Raw genomic sequence first — 14,424 nt, 5'->3', positions numbered from 1 at the left:
CATTCATACAAACTTCAAACACCTATTTTACCCCTTTAGGGGTTGCATTTTAAAGAATCCTTTCTTAGCGGACGCCTACGTTATAATAGCTATCTGCTTGCCGAATTTCAGCGTGATCCGTCCAGTAGTTTGAGCTGTGCATTGATAGATCAGTCAGTCAGTCAGTCTGTCACCTTTTCCTTTTATATATATAGATAACGCGCAATATATACCTGTTATATTTATATCTTCTTAAGAGTCACCAATATAGTCATCGGAAGTACTTATGTACCGGGGACCGGACACGTAATTATAATTGCCTTATATTACCGAGCTTACGTATTGCCACTATTGCCTTAGTTATCAAAATAACCTTTGTTATGACTTCTTAGCCTTATGAGTCAGGACATTAATCATCGTCTATGGTATAATATGTATATATGGCACTTGACGAATGGTAATACGAGCATCCTACGATGAATGACCGCAATTAACATAAGCTTAGTGATTAGGTAAGGTAAGTAGTAGGTAACTAATACCGAGGTATTAGCGAATAACTAGGCTACCACAAGTCTACTTCTACTGTTACTTATATTTCTATACTTATACTTAGGTTCTTTAGAGCTAGAACGCACCACGGTGCTGTTAGTTGTGGTGCGTTTTAAAGTCCGTAAATTTAAATTTCTTCTTCTCAATCGTTCACTCTTGACAGAGTGGTCGTGGCTATGAATTCTTCACTGCTGCTCGTGCGATCTCCCTCCAGCGACTTCTGTTGTTGGCATTATGTGCACACACGGAGACACGCGTGTTTGTTGCAGAGCTGATTAAGTCCGTCCACCTAGTTAGGGAACGCCCACGCGGACGTGTGCCCTCCACTCGACCTTGTATTTGTATTTATTTGTATTTATTTATTTATTAAAGAAGAATTATTTACAGTTTACAACAAGTTTGGTGCATTCATAAACTTTAAATAAGTTTTTCCGTACACCAGTGCCGTCGACAGTCGATAGGTACCTTGTACCACGAGGTGTTCGATGGTACCACTCTTCCTTGTAATGTACCCAAATTTAAATTTAAATCTATCAAAATCATTGTTCTAGCCTTTCTAACACACTAACTAGATTGCACGAAATCTGTTTGCCTTGTCTTCTAGTTCTGGAAATGTCAAGGATGGAGTCTACTACAGAGCAGGTAAAAAAGAAACAACGTTGTTAGGTGTTAGCTTAGATTATGGCTATAAGGGTGTTGGATTGAAGGATGACATGGCAAATACTGATAAAACTAACTACAATGGAGAACGAGAAAGAATCAGACTCTAAAAATGAACTAATGATAAAAGTGATAAGTTGACAACAAATCCAGCTGGTCAATTGCGATTAAGCTGCATCAATCTTTGCTACAATCTCAATTGATGTGATTGGCCGGATTTATTGTATTTTATGGCGACAATGCATTTCAGGCAATAGTTAGTGAGAGAGAGTCCACCAAACAGAGGTGATTGGGATTACCACATTGCAGCTAACAAAGTCAAACTATGGCGGCAGGCCTTCTGAACAACATTCAAATAAATAAAACCACAGATTATACAAAAAGATCGAAATTCGAATACACTCCCAGGTATAGTTCGAATATGACGAGAGGAATGCTATTGTTGCCATGTTTATATCCAACAGAATGCTCACGCTTTTTGTCACCATTGTCAAATCATCACAATAGAGAATGGGGCTTCAATTCAAACGCTAAAATGATTTCGCAACTTTAAGATTATCAGAGTTTATGTCATATCCGTTGGTCTCATTTGTTTTAAGTAGTAGTTCACGATAGTTAGGGAACTTGAAATAAAACGTCGAGGCCTCGACGTCACTGGCAGGCGTCAAATGTTCGTACATTTGGCGCAGGTATCCCTAAAGTAGCCCTATTTTTCTTTGATTTCACGTCGCCATAGCCTAATATTTGACATAACGTCGATTCAGGATCAAACCGAGAGTTCCCTCACTCTAGTTCACTCCGGTAGTAGGTACATATTTACACTTGCTTATGCCCGGGACTTCGTCCGCGTGGACAACACAAATTTCAAACCCCTATTTCACCCCTTTAGGGATTGAATTTTCAAAAATCCTTTCTTAGCGGATACCTACGTCATAATGTCTATCTGAATGCCAAATTTCAGCCCGATCCGTCCAGTAGTTCGAGCTGTGCGTTGATAGATCAGTAAGTCAGTCAGTCAGACACCTTTTCCTTTTATATACTTAGATTCAGGATCAAACCGAGAGTTCCCTCACTCTAGTTCACATTCACACTGGTAGTAGGTATTTAGGTAATACGGTTTCGTTGTGTCATTCAGGTTAAGGACCAATACCAGCAAACACTAAATTGCTTCTTAGTTGAAACGAGTGACATTGGTACACATCCGGTTATAAAGAAATCGTAAATTCGTAAACTAAACTGAATTCGCATTCCTAGCCTGAACTACTGTCGTATTTACTACAAGCTCAAGGTTTATAAGGTAGGTACTCTGCATAGCTTGCATTTAGTACCTAGTAGCTTAGATTTTCCTAAACCTTCTGCCATGTGAATCATCTTGCGCAAATATTTCTCTTTCTCCTTCAAATAATAATTTTAATTGCCAGGACCGAAATAAAAAAAACTGTCAAGTGCGAGTCCGACTCGAACATGAAGGGGTCCGTACCATCGTACAAGAAATAACACTTTTTCATGGCGGTTATTTTAATTTTGTTGTTATAGCGACAATAAAAATACAGATTCTGTGAAAATGACAACTCTCTACCTATTACGGTTCAAGAGACCACCACTGACAAACGGACGGACGGACGGACAGTGGAGTCTTAGTAATAGAGTCCCGTTGGCACCCTTCGGATACTGAATCCTAAAAAGACAAAAATCATTGAGTTTTCTTCTTTGTGTCCCGTTTTAGTGAATTCCATCGACATTTAAATAGTATAACTATTCATGTCGACGGAATTTATTTGTTAATAATTTTTTTTCTAAAGTCCATTTACATTGGATATAATGAGATTCCCCCATATATCTAAAGCTATAAGACCCATTCACAGTTAATAGCATCGTGAGTAAATGCTTTCGGCTTATCATCGACGGCGCTTTGATTTGTTATGTGGGATTTTAGGGTTCCGTACTTCAGAAGGAAAAAAGGAACCCTTATAGGATCACTTCGCTGTCTGTCTGTCGTGTCTATCAAGAAAAGGGAATCATACCTATTGAGTACTTCCCGTTGACCTTTTTTTTTACCGAGGGGGAAATCTTTTTAAGATAGCCAGTCGGATTATGTGGATTAACTAAAACCCCCTCGGTGGCCCTCCTCAGCGCATTATTGAGAGGCTCCGGGAACTCTAAAGAACGTACGCCGGTGCCTTCCCGTTGACCATAAATTTTGGTAGGTAGGTAGGTCTTATAGAACAAATAAAGAAAAAAACCGAAAACCGTGAATTTGTAGTTACGACTTACCTACACCACAAAAAAATTAAAATGTGTTCACGAACAAATTAGTTTACTAAATCACATGGAAATGACGCTGTCCGTAATTACCTTCCAGTGTTGCACATAAAAGTGTTGTATCTTGTACGATCGTACGGAACTTTTCGTGTGCCAATCCGACTCGCGCATGGTCGGCTTTTTTTTTCATGTTTCATTATCATGGTCGTGGAACCACTTTAACACCTGCTGCGTTCTCGGTTGAGGCGTTACGTAATTTGACACCGGACGAAAAAGTGCATTGCTATTATTAATACATTTAAGAGGCTCATCTGTATAGCTGTAATCTTTTATCTGAAATTAATTGAATTTAATTCTGAAATCTTTTAGTGTATCCGGCCTCCTAAAGCTAACTTACACAATTATTCCACCTACTTGAGAGAAACCTTTCTTTTTTAATGTGATTAAGTATGATAAAGAGAAGCTAGATAATAAGGAAGTCGAAAAATTATCAAAGAATCCCACAAGAATCCGAACAGGAAAACTAACCAAACTCGAGTGTGTTTAAATTTTTAATCTGGCTTGGCTTGGTTGGTTGCCAATAGTTTGCGACAGAATAAAATGGATCTTTGATATACATATTATATAAAAGCTGTTTTTACCCAATGTTTTATTTGATTTGATTTTGGCAATTGCATGATACACATAGAAACCGAAGTTCATAAAATTTTCTAACAGATTACCTACCAAATTTTTTTACTCTTAATTTTTTAACATCTTTAGGTACTTACTGACACAAGTTATTAAAAGTTTTCAAAAACCCCCGAATGCGATTTGCATTGTATTTATTACAAATTAAAGCACATAAAATCCGCCAATTTGATTTTTTTTTTCAATTTTATGTACCCAGTGACACTAGCCTAGCGCCATCAAGACAAATCTAATTACGTACCATTTATCAAAATCGATTGAGCTGTTGAGTAGTTACGAGCGGACATAGGAACGGACATACATACCTACATAAACACAAATCAAAAACATAACCCTAATTTTGGGCTTCGCCAGTCGGGTAAAAAGAATAGCGGTCAAGCTATCGATCATCAATAACAAAACAAGCCAACCAGCGCGAATTCCGCAAACATGGCATTATGTATCCTGATTCCTGAATGACGTGATCCTCAGTATCGATATGACTAGGTGAATATTGAATACAACTGGTAATGAATTCAAACCAGACGCAAAGCACGACCCATGCATTACTCATTACCAGAAACAATGCTACTAATTACTTCACTTACACTGAATGTGCAAATATGGGGGATAATGAAAACCAGCGATATTTATTTATTTATTTTGTTTATTTGAAAGTAATCAACAGCGTAAATACATAATTATTATTTAAATTTAAATCTAGGTATAACAGAAGGCCAAAAGAGATTACTTAATATTATAATTAAAACTATTTTAACAGAATAGATTTTGAATAAATGTATATACAATAATAAAATAACAACAGTGTGTGTATGCTTGTGTGTGTGTGTGTGCGTAATGTTTGTATGATGGTTCTATTAAAATTATCTTTTTGTTTCAATTTAATGTAGTTTGTTGAAAAAAATTACTTGTTATAAATTTTACCAAAAGTGATTTAGAATAATTATGTTAGAGCACATTACTTTTGAAGAGTTCTGTTTCCGAAAGATCCGTCTTTCCCACTATAGTCTCTGTATTTATCTATAATTAGTGTAAAACTAAGTCCACGCGGACGAAGTCGCGGGCATCAACTAGTTTCACATAAAATCTGATAGGTACCCCTATTGGGAGTCGGGAGTCCTATACCTACCTACGGAGAAACACTTTTTGTAGTTAACCGGGATTTGTGGGAAAGGGAAATAAAATTCCGAGTGGTTTATTTGATGTCGGTTCCCAGAAAGCTTTTAAGCTAACTGAAATGGACCACGAGACTGCACTAACGCAGATTTATCTCGCCAGACGAGACAGGAAAATGTTTAACGATTCATTTTGCAACGTTTTACGTGGTTTTTGCCATATTATGTTTGGACGGATGGAGGTCGACCTCTCACGCAATGGGCTGTTATTTACCACGCAAATACGAAACTTATCGATTCTACGTTTTATGTTTGTAAATGACCTATCGGATATAGGTGTAACTTGCTTTACTAAATATAAGAGACTAGCTTAGACTACCCTGAACCTGGGGCAGAAATGTCTTGTTCTGGGACAAAAAATACCTTTAGATATTATGATGATCATGATGAATGTTGGATTGCAAATTGCAATTTTGGATTGCAAGGTCTACATCTCATGAGGAGGATGCTCCGGTGTCGGGGCGAAACGTGCGTCGAGTGTGTTTTGGGATTTGTGTAGTGCTGCGTGGTAGTGGTGCGTATTGCTTGCTTGGTGGCTGCTTTTTCCTGCATGTTTAGCAGTGGGAGGGCGGGCGGTGCATGTCGCATGCTGCATTTTGCACCATACAGATTCGACCTGTTTCAGTGGATTATAGCAAATTAAGCTTTTGGTTCATTGCAACTACGTTTGTATGGAACGAGTGATGGAGAGTCCTCTGTTAAGGCATGTAGGTACTGAGTGTATGGTTCTACATGGTCAGCGTATTATAAGCGAACAGGTTTGCCGAGTATCAGGTTTAGGGCACCAGACGTTCCACGTTACGCATGCATCGTGTCCGCTTAATTTTATAGCGCATTGTTCCACGAACCTGCGCTGACGGCGTTTATTTACTTTTCTTTTGCTTTCGACGCTTTCAAAGTTTATAGCCTTCAATGAAATGCGCTGGCCGAGGCAAGTTTTATGGACCTTCTTGTTGTTTACATTATTTTGTACAAGCTTATCCGCCTTGGCTTCGATCGGGTGATTATTGAAAATGGTTTCTTTCTTTAACTATAACATAATCTACATACCTACTCCCTGTCTTCGTTCTGGCGGATCGCGCTTTGAGATACACGATGGTACGTTCGTCAATCAGTTTTTTCTTTATTTCAAATAAATAGTCGTTTGTAAAATTCTATTGAGTAGTTTAAAAGTTATAATTTTTTAGCTGTTTAAAGAGTCCAATGTGCAATGTCATGACTCATAAAGTCATAACACAAACTCATAAGAGTTTCAGGATAATAATTATGAAGAAGTAGGTACAATATATAATTATTTTTCTGTTAAATAATGAGTAAATCAAAGTATTTTGAAAGTCCCGGTGCGCGTTGGAATTTCTAAAAATCCCTTCTTGCAACGCAAATAACTCTGTAGATAGAAGCTACGTGCAAAATTTCAAGTTTATATTCTAGATACAGCTGTTTCACCTTTACATCGATTAGACAGTTAGTCAGTTTCTGCTATTGACTAGTATGAACCACCCCTCAAAATATTGCAGGTGGAAAAAGACTAAAGAGTAATTGCCTGTAAATAAAAATAATATCGCAACATCACAACCTCCTAAACAAAGTCTTTGTTTCAATGAAAGGCAAATAATTGCTGCATGAAAACTTCCTAGGATCATAGTAGGATTTCCTACTTTACATTCTGTTATCAGTTATCATAGAGATTCCTTCATAACAAATAATACCTATAGCACAGCGAAAATACAATACAGTGAAATGACGCCCTTGATGTTTGCGGCTGAGCCGGCTTTTCTGTCATAGTACCTATAGTACGCGACAGGTCGAAAAGGCAATGTTATGAGGCGGGGAGGCGCCCCGCACACCCGCATGTCACAGAACAGAGTTAAAATGAGACAGATGTATATCTCTCACATAAATATGTCTCGTTTTAACTCAAAATTAAGTCTGAGCAAAGTCAAAATGCGTTCTATACATAGATCTCATCCTAAGTCTATCGACTATATGAAGAATTCTCTTTAAACTGTATTGATAGCTATGTCTTCGTACAAACCATTGAAAATCATCTCTACTTGTTAATTGATAACATTGGATGACTGATAATTATGATAAAGTAGATAAAGATAACTTATACTTCGTGATAAGCTAATTTTCGTATCAAAAGATAATACATATTACTTAATTATTTAAATAACTGTTTTATCAAGTTATTCGGTTAAGTAACTGACATGATTTAAATTTTTGTATCTTCCTTCTATTTAACCGGAATTTTGATAACGCCTAGCCGTCTAACGTCATCATAATATTTGAATGCATGCATGCAATGCGTTGGGTTTTTCTCAATACCATATTGGGTTTACCCATAAAGATCTATATAAATGTGATGTTATTTTCTGCGCTTAACTGCCATCACAACTAATGGTAGGTACTGGAAGATGCAGTCAGATGAAGCTTGCTTGTCTGATGCCCATTGGACTATAAAGAGGGCCAGACCTTCGTTATTTTATAAAAAGCTGGAAGTTTCTCTGTGTATTGTACCCAACACAGGGTGGAACGATCAGCGACTATGAAGTTTGGTCGTGGTTGTTTTGGGATAAAAGATGTAAAAAATCTTAGTTCAAAGTGTAAAGACGTCTATTTTTTTTTTCTTCGGAACAGTACTAGAAATCACGTCATGCATTGCCAGACACATCAGTGTCGTGGCAATCTCCTGCCAGACGCCCTTAAACTTTTTTAAACTTTGACTTTTCTCTCTCTATATTCACTCTTGATTTAATTTTAAAGATACCAAATTTCGTCAAAATTAGTTCACCTGCTGAGCCGTGAAAACATATCAGACTTTCGCATTTTTATATTAGCATAAATAAAATATATTTCAGACTAGATAATGCCCGCGACTTCGTCCGCGTGGATTTAGGTTTTTAAAAATCCCGTGGGAACTCTTTAATTTTCCTGGATCAAAAGTACCTAGGCCTATGTCCTTCCCCAGGATGCAAGCTATCTCTATACCAAATTTCATCAAAATCGGTTAAACGGATGGGTCGTGAAAAGCTAGCAGACAGACAGACAGACAGACAGACGGACAGACATACAGACACACTTTCGCATTTATAATATTAGTATGGATTTTAAAAGCTAAGTACCTAAGCTGCTTATTATTTCCTCTGTGTCATGGAATTCCGTACAATCTTCTTAAATTACATAATCATTCAAAGAGATGATTTCGAATCTATTCGAATGGAATTTATTATTCAGAAGATTAACATTCCAATAGCTGTTCTTACTGCAGTTGCAGCGGAATTAATATAATCTGGCATATCGTCACGCGCCGCTTGTAAGGTAACAGATCAAAGACCCATCATTATTCTACAAGTAACACGTTCTGAAGAAGATACTGCCCTGTAGTTTTATTATCATTATCATCAGCAGCTAATATGCAATATGTATCCACTGTTGAGCACATTATAGACCTCTTTTAAGGATCCTCAACCTGGCCTAATGTCGGCCAATTCATACCAGAAATTTACAGTGTCATGTCCCTACCTAACCCGGGGCGCCCCACAGCGTCTACCATGAGTCGAGAGTCGAGTCGCGGTCTTTACTCGAGAACGTTATGACTCCAGCTGCCGTCGTCGGTCGTCCGTCAACTCTTTCTCAGATACCAAAATAAAATTATGCATGATACAATACCGAGGACTAATGGAAAAGTTCTCAGGTTTCATGCGGGGTTAGATAACAGAAATTGTAATTGAACTACTGATAGCGATTCGTCACTACGATAGGTATAAGTATGTACCTAAATCATCAATTCAGGAATCAACAATTCAGGATATTTTTTTTATATTTAAGATTTAAAAAAAAACATAAAACTTCGAAGTATTTACGATCAAAATCATGCGAGAAACTTTACGCTTAATTTGACGCGTTGTGCCGGACCATGTGGTCCAGTAATTTGGCACAGTGAACGTTGTCGATAGCATTTCTCATTCGAGGGGAGGAGCCGCGTTGCTTTTTGATTAATTAATGCAAGCGGTGGAGTGAACTCTACGAAATGCTAACACCGTTGAAGATGTGATGTCTCTATCTTGTTTTCACTTATGTAAATACGCTATACGAGGGAGTAGGACGCAGTAATAAATAAACGATAGGCCTGAGTTAATTCTTCGATTGGGAATGCGTTATGCGATTGATTATACGTAAGCCTTTTTGATTAGATAGGTACAATGATTTACACTATCGCTTAATAAAGCTAAAGCTAAATACAACTACAGTTATAGCGTAAATAAATCGAAGAAAGAGTGTTACGTAACAAGATACGTAACGGAAAAACCGTGTATTTTTTGTAAAAGTGTGTATTAATTTTAATAGGCATGTGTGAGCAAAGTTACGTTGGCTATTGAACAGTCTAAAAGTGTGTGAAACCGACATAATATATATAGGTACCTTATACAAATAATTCTTGATAGTAAGTAATCATAAGCGGAATCAAATCGTTCCTACTTCCGGTCCTACCCACATACAGAAAATTAGGTGATGCCCGCAACTTCGTGCGCGTGGATGGTTTAAAAATCCCATAGGAATCCTTTGATTTTCCGAAATGCAAAATAGCCTTTATCATACTCAAGGTCATGACGTACATATAAATGCATAAAAATGACATTGATCCGTTGGTCCTTTGTGGTGTGATTGAAGGATAAACTAACAAACAAACACACTATCCTATTTAGGTATATAAAATCTATTAGTCGTGATCTTAAGATGAATCGAATTTCCAATTTATCCCAATTGAGGGTAGTATAGAATTAAATGTCAATATGGCCGACAAAAACGTTGGGCTTTGAAACTAGGCCTGCCGCCTGAGGCATAAAAGTCAACGGGACTTAATAGAGCAAATCGTATCGTATTAAATAAACAAATCACCCACCTACCGATAACCTAGATACTGGATCGATCGAACTTTACATAACGTTCGTAAATATTTTCCGACTAAATTGTAAATGGTTGACGCATAATTGAAACGTCCGGTAGGACCTTGCGAATCAGTACCAAAGTTATTTAGCGAAGCAATGACGTAACGCGCATGCGATATCGGTCTCGCAGACAGACATAATAGGGGCCCACTGCCCAGTAACATTCCAACCTCTATACTAATCAGTATTTGATGATACAACAACTGGAGTAGAAGAATAAATTTAAAAACTGGAAAACTGGTTTGAAGAAAACAGCTAAGCAAACTTCCTTTACCTAACACACAGTAGAAGAAATCTTTGTTCAGTTTATTTTGTTTCTAACATAAATACATAAATAAACAGTTAGTTAACGCGGTTCTGTGTCTGTAAACAGTCATAACTAACGGTACAATACATACGGACGCTGAAGAGAAAGCGTAGAGGATTCCATTCGAGTGAAAGCCGCCAGTGTGCAAGTCGCTTCGTATCGCAGCATAACCTTAAAGTTATAATGTTCGTGATAACGTCCGTCGCGATAACAATAACCGCTGCAACGGCTATATACTGGTACGTAAATAGACATAAACCGGTCAAACACATACTCAGTGAAGCGAGATGTTTTTTGGATATGCAAGGAGCGGGCGCAGGTGGACTTATCGACGATTGGATAAGCGTATGGTGGAACAAAATAGAGTTGCCAGACGCGAAAAATAAAATCGCCGTAATAACCGGTGGAGCGAGAGGTATCGGCACTGAAGTTGTACGAGGTCTCTTGCAATCAAACATGACAGTTATTATGGGAGTACGAAACCCAGATTCCGTAAAACCATTGGTGGAGACAATGAAAAATGGTGACAAAATTCATGCGTACAAATTAGATTTGGAATCTTTGAAATCGGTTAAGGATTTCGCCAATAATGTATTGAAAACATTCCCAGAAATTGATATATTGATAAACAATGCAGGAATCATGTTCGGAGATTACAAGCTTACAGAAGACGGGTTCGAAAGTCAGTTAGCTGTCAACTATTTGGGTCACTTCTATTTAACACATTTATTGTTGCCAGCGTTGAAAAAAGGTGGTAAAGTAGATCCAGCAAGGGTTGTGAATGTAACATCATGCGGGCATTATCCAGGGACAATAAACTTTGATGATATCAATATGAAGGAACATTATGATACCACCGCTGCATATGCACAATCTAAATTGGCACAGGTAATAAATAATTTTAGCTTCATAACCACATAATTAAACACTTAATTACTTAATAAGTAGCAATTTTTTTATATTATGGTGCTTAAAAATAATTCACTCTGAGCCTCAACAACAGTTACAATACATACTTAATAAGCTTGAGAATTTTCCTCATTAATGTATTCTGTGACTTCGTTTTGAGCTATAATTCTTACTAGAACAAATAATTGTAGGTACTAGTTAATATTTATGAAAGGTGCTGGTGTTGCACTACGGAAAAATTTGCAAGCCTATTATGAGCATATTATTATGAATTTTGCGTTCATAAACTTGGCTTTCTAGTTATAAATGCAAAATAAAATAACATCTTTGTAACATATTTTAAACAACACTATCATAAAAAAAACGGCCAAGTGCGAGTCAGAGTCGCGCACTGGGGTTCCGTACTACAATCGTATTTTATCGACATTTTGCACGATAAATCAAAAACTATTATGCCTAAAAATAAGTAAAAATCTGTTTTAGAATGTACAGGTAAAGCCCTTTCATATGATACCTCCATTGATATAGCAATCTTGTGATGTAACCACAAATTCACGGTTTTCAGATTTTCCCCCTGTCTGCTATAAAACCTACCTACCTGCCTTTCATGATTCTAGGTCAACGGGAAGTACCCTGTAGGTTTCTTGACAGACAGATAGACAACAAAGTGATCCTATAAGGGTTCTGTTTTCTTTTTGAGGTACAGAACCCTAAAAATCGTTTTTATGTAAACAATACATACTCTGAACCTAAAGATAATCTTCAATCTATGCAGTATTTAACAATTTTATTTGTTTTCAGATAATGACAGCGCGGTTCCTCAACAGGCGTCTAGAACAAAACAACTATCCAGTTAAATGCTACTCTGTCCACCCAGGAATTGTGGATACTGATCTATTCGAAAAATCCAACTTCTCAAAATTCCCTTGGATTAAAAAGCTATTTTTCAAAACGCCAGAAAAAGGAGCAATCTCGGTACTCTATGCCTGTTTTAACAATGACATTTTGAAAAAAGGAGGTTTATACATGGCTAACTGTAAAGGGGGTATCAGTAATAGATTTTCTAAGAATGAAAAACACCAAGAGTCTCTTTTTAAGTTGTCGTGTGAGTTGGTTGGTGTTGACGCAGAGAATTTTGGAAACTAAGGACTTTTTGTACAGGAGGCAGATTTACAGTAAATATGGGCCGTCCCCAAACTCAAGGCCAATTTTAAGGCTAGCATGCTCAAATGTTGCTTATTTTGAATTTTTATATTAAGTATCTCAATCATAAGTATCTTAATTTTATAAAATGTACACTTTTTATAGCTATAACAATGTTATTTATTGAATAAATTTTATACACTGTCAGTTTTATTTAATTTTCTCCACTTTAATTTATTACAAGCGCAGTATGAAGTATCGTTTTAATAATACTTACTTAAGTTCTTATTATAACAGAATTATTTTGAACTAGATGATGTCCGCGACTTTGTCTGCGTGGATTTAGGTTTTCAAAAAATCCTGTGAGAACTCTCTGATTTTCCGGTGTAAAAAGCCTATGTCGATTTCCGGGATGCAGGCTACCTCTGTACCAAATTTCATATGAATCGGTTAAAAGGATGGGCCTTTAAGAATCCTGGGGAAATTCTTTGATTTTCCGGGATAAAAAGTTTCCTTCCCCAGGATGTAAGCTAACTCTATACCAAATTTAATCAAAATCAGTTAAACTGTTGGGCCGTGAAAAGCTAGCAGACAGACAGACACACACAGTTTCACATTTATAATATTAGTATGGATTTTCAAAACTTTCAACACTTCATATTATTGACTGAAATTTGGACTTTGAACATAATACTATAGTGATATCTAAACACCATAATATCTATTAAATAATTAAGGACAGAAAGGTTAAAAAAAAAAATATTTAGACAGTTTGAGAGTATTTGTAGTTTCTAGTTTTTATGGAACAAAAATTATATGGAATCAGCGCGTTTTACAAAATTTGAGATATATTTTTAAAATATGGCAGACAAAACATAATCTGAACAATCAATAAAATATATAACTATAGGTAGGTATTTAATTTATAGTTGAAATCAACTGACCTGCTAAAGAATCCAGACAAGCCTTTCTTCTTCAGCTTCCCGTGATCTTGCACGCCCACCTCCGCGAGGTCATCTTTAGACTCGCTCGACCCCAAAGAGCACTCGGACAGACTCGACACAGTACTTGAAAATGACCCACCATCCTTGCCTCTCTTGTGACCACTCACACTGCCCCATTGAAGAGTACTCTTAGGAGAGTCACTGGTGTCACTTTTCTCACACGTTGATATGGAGAAGTTACCTTCATCACTAAAACTACTCTTCTTTGACAACTTGTCAATATCGTCCGCACATTCCTCAGTAGATTTTTCAACCTTAGGGCTTACAAAATGCAACTGTTTCGTAATAGGATTATAGGCGAGCTGTATATTATCTAAGGCTTCACTCAGGCGCATCCCACTTTTTTGGCACGACGTCGACATTGCGGAGATTCAAATATCGAACTGCGTTCACAAACCACATCCATTTTTCAGATAAACGCACAAAACATTTTTCGCTTTATTGTGGTTAATGCCATCGTTTAGCATAATGATAATGATTCGCAAACGTTGACCACTGCAACTCGTTAACTTAATTTGGTTAAGTATTTACTATAAACATATCACGAAAACAATACTTGTAAATAATTTATCACAAAGTAATGGAAAGCAAATATTTTTGATTCTGTTTGATTACTGTCTGACGGAGATAATTTACTAATTTATTTACACTATTATTTTGTTATAGTTTTTAAATTATTACTAGGACTAACACTAAGTTTTTATAATAAGAAGATAATTATATTTTACGGAACTAAAAACATAAAGCAAAACAACACACCCACTACCTTTTCCTTTCTACTGTAAATAAATTTG

The 14,424-nt window shown here is 36.8% G+C and overlaps 2 protein-coding genes across 2 annotated transcripts in view; one reads left to right on the top strand and one right to left on the bottom strand.

Moving 5' to 3' along the window:
* The window catches only part of LOC117988423 (TBC1 domain family member 12-like), a 63,969-nt gene extending 49,545 nt beyond the window's left edge, over nucleotides 1–14,424 (bottom strand). Inside the window, exon 1 of the mRNA XM_069503090.1 lies at nucleotides 13,571–14,424. Coding sequence (XP_069359191.1) covers nucleotides 13,571–13,992 — 422 coding nt within the window. The 5' untranslated portion in view covers nucleotides 13,993–14,424. The remainder of the gene's footprint in view (nucleotides 1–13,570) is intronic.
* LOC117988431 (polyprenol dehydrogenase-like) lies at nucleotides 10,758–12,761 on the top strand. The gene is made up of 2 exons (XM_034975577.2): nucleotides 10,758–11,462; nucleotides 12,285–12,761. Exons 1-2 carry the CDS (start codon nucleotides 10,758–10,760, stop codon nucleotides 12,627–12,629), a joined length of 1,050 nt encoding a protein of 349 aa, XP_034831468.1. The 3' UTR covers nucleotides 12,630–12,761.

This window comes from Maniola hyperantus, chromosome 14 (assembly GCF_902806685.2).
Source record: "Maniola hyperantus chromosome 14, iAphHyp1.2, whole genome shotgun sequence".
Lineage (NCBI taxonomy): Eukaryota > Metazoa > Arthropoda > Insecta > Lepidoptera > Nymphalidae > Maniola > Maniola hyperantus.
The sequence above is the reverse complement of the archived record's forward strand: the minus strand, read 5'-3'. Positions and strand labels throughout refer to the sequence as shown.

Excerpts from the sequence above, each read along its gene's own strand:
- LOC117988431 (XM_034975577.2), top strand. The coding sequence starts at position 10,758 with ATGTTCGTGATAACGTCCGTCGCGATAACAATAACCGCTGCAACGGCT. Across the intron at positions 11,463-12,284 it reads CACAATCTAAATTGGCACAG|ATAATGACAGCGCGGTTCCT; the intron begins GTAATAAATAAT and ends ATTTGTTTTCAG.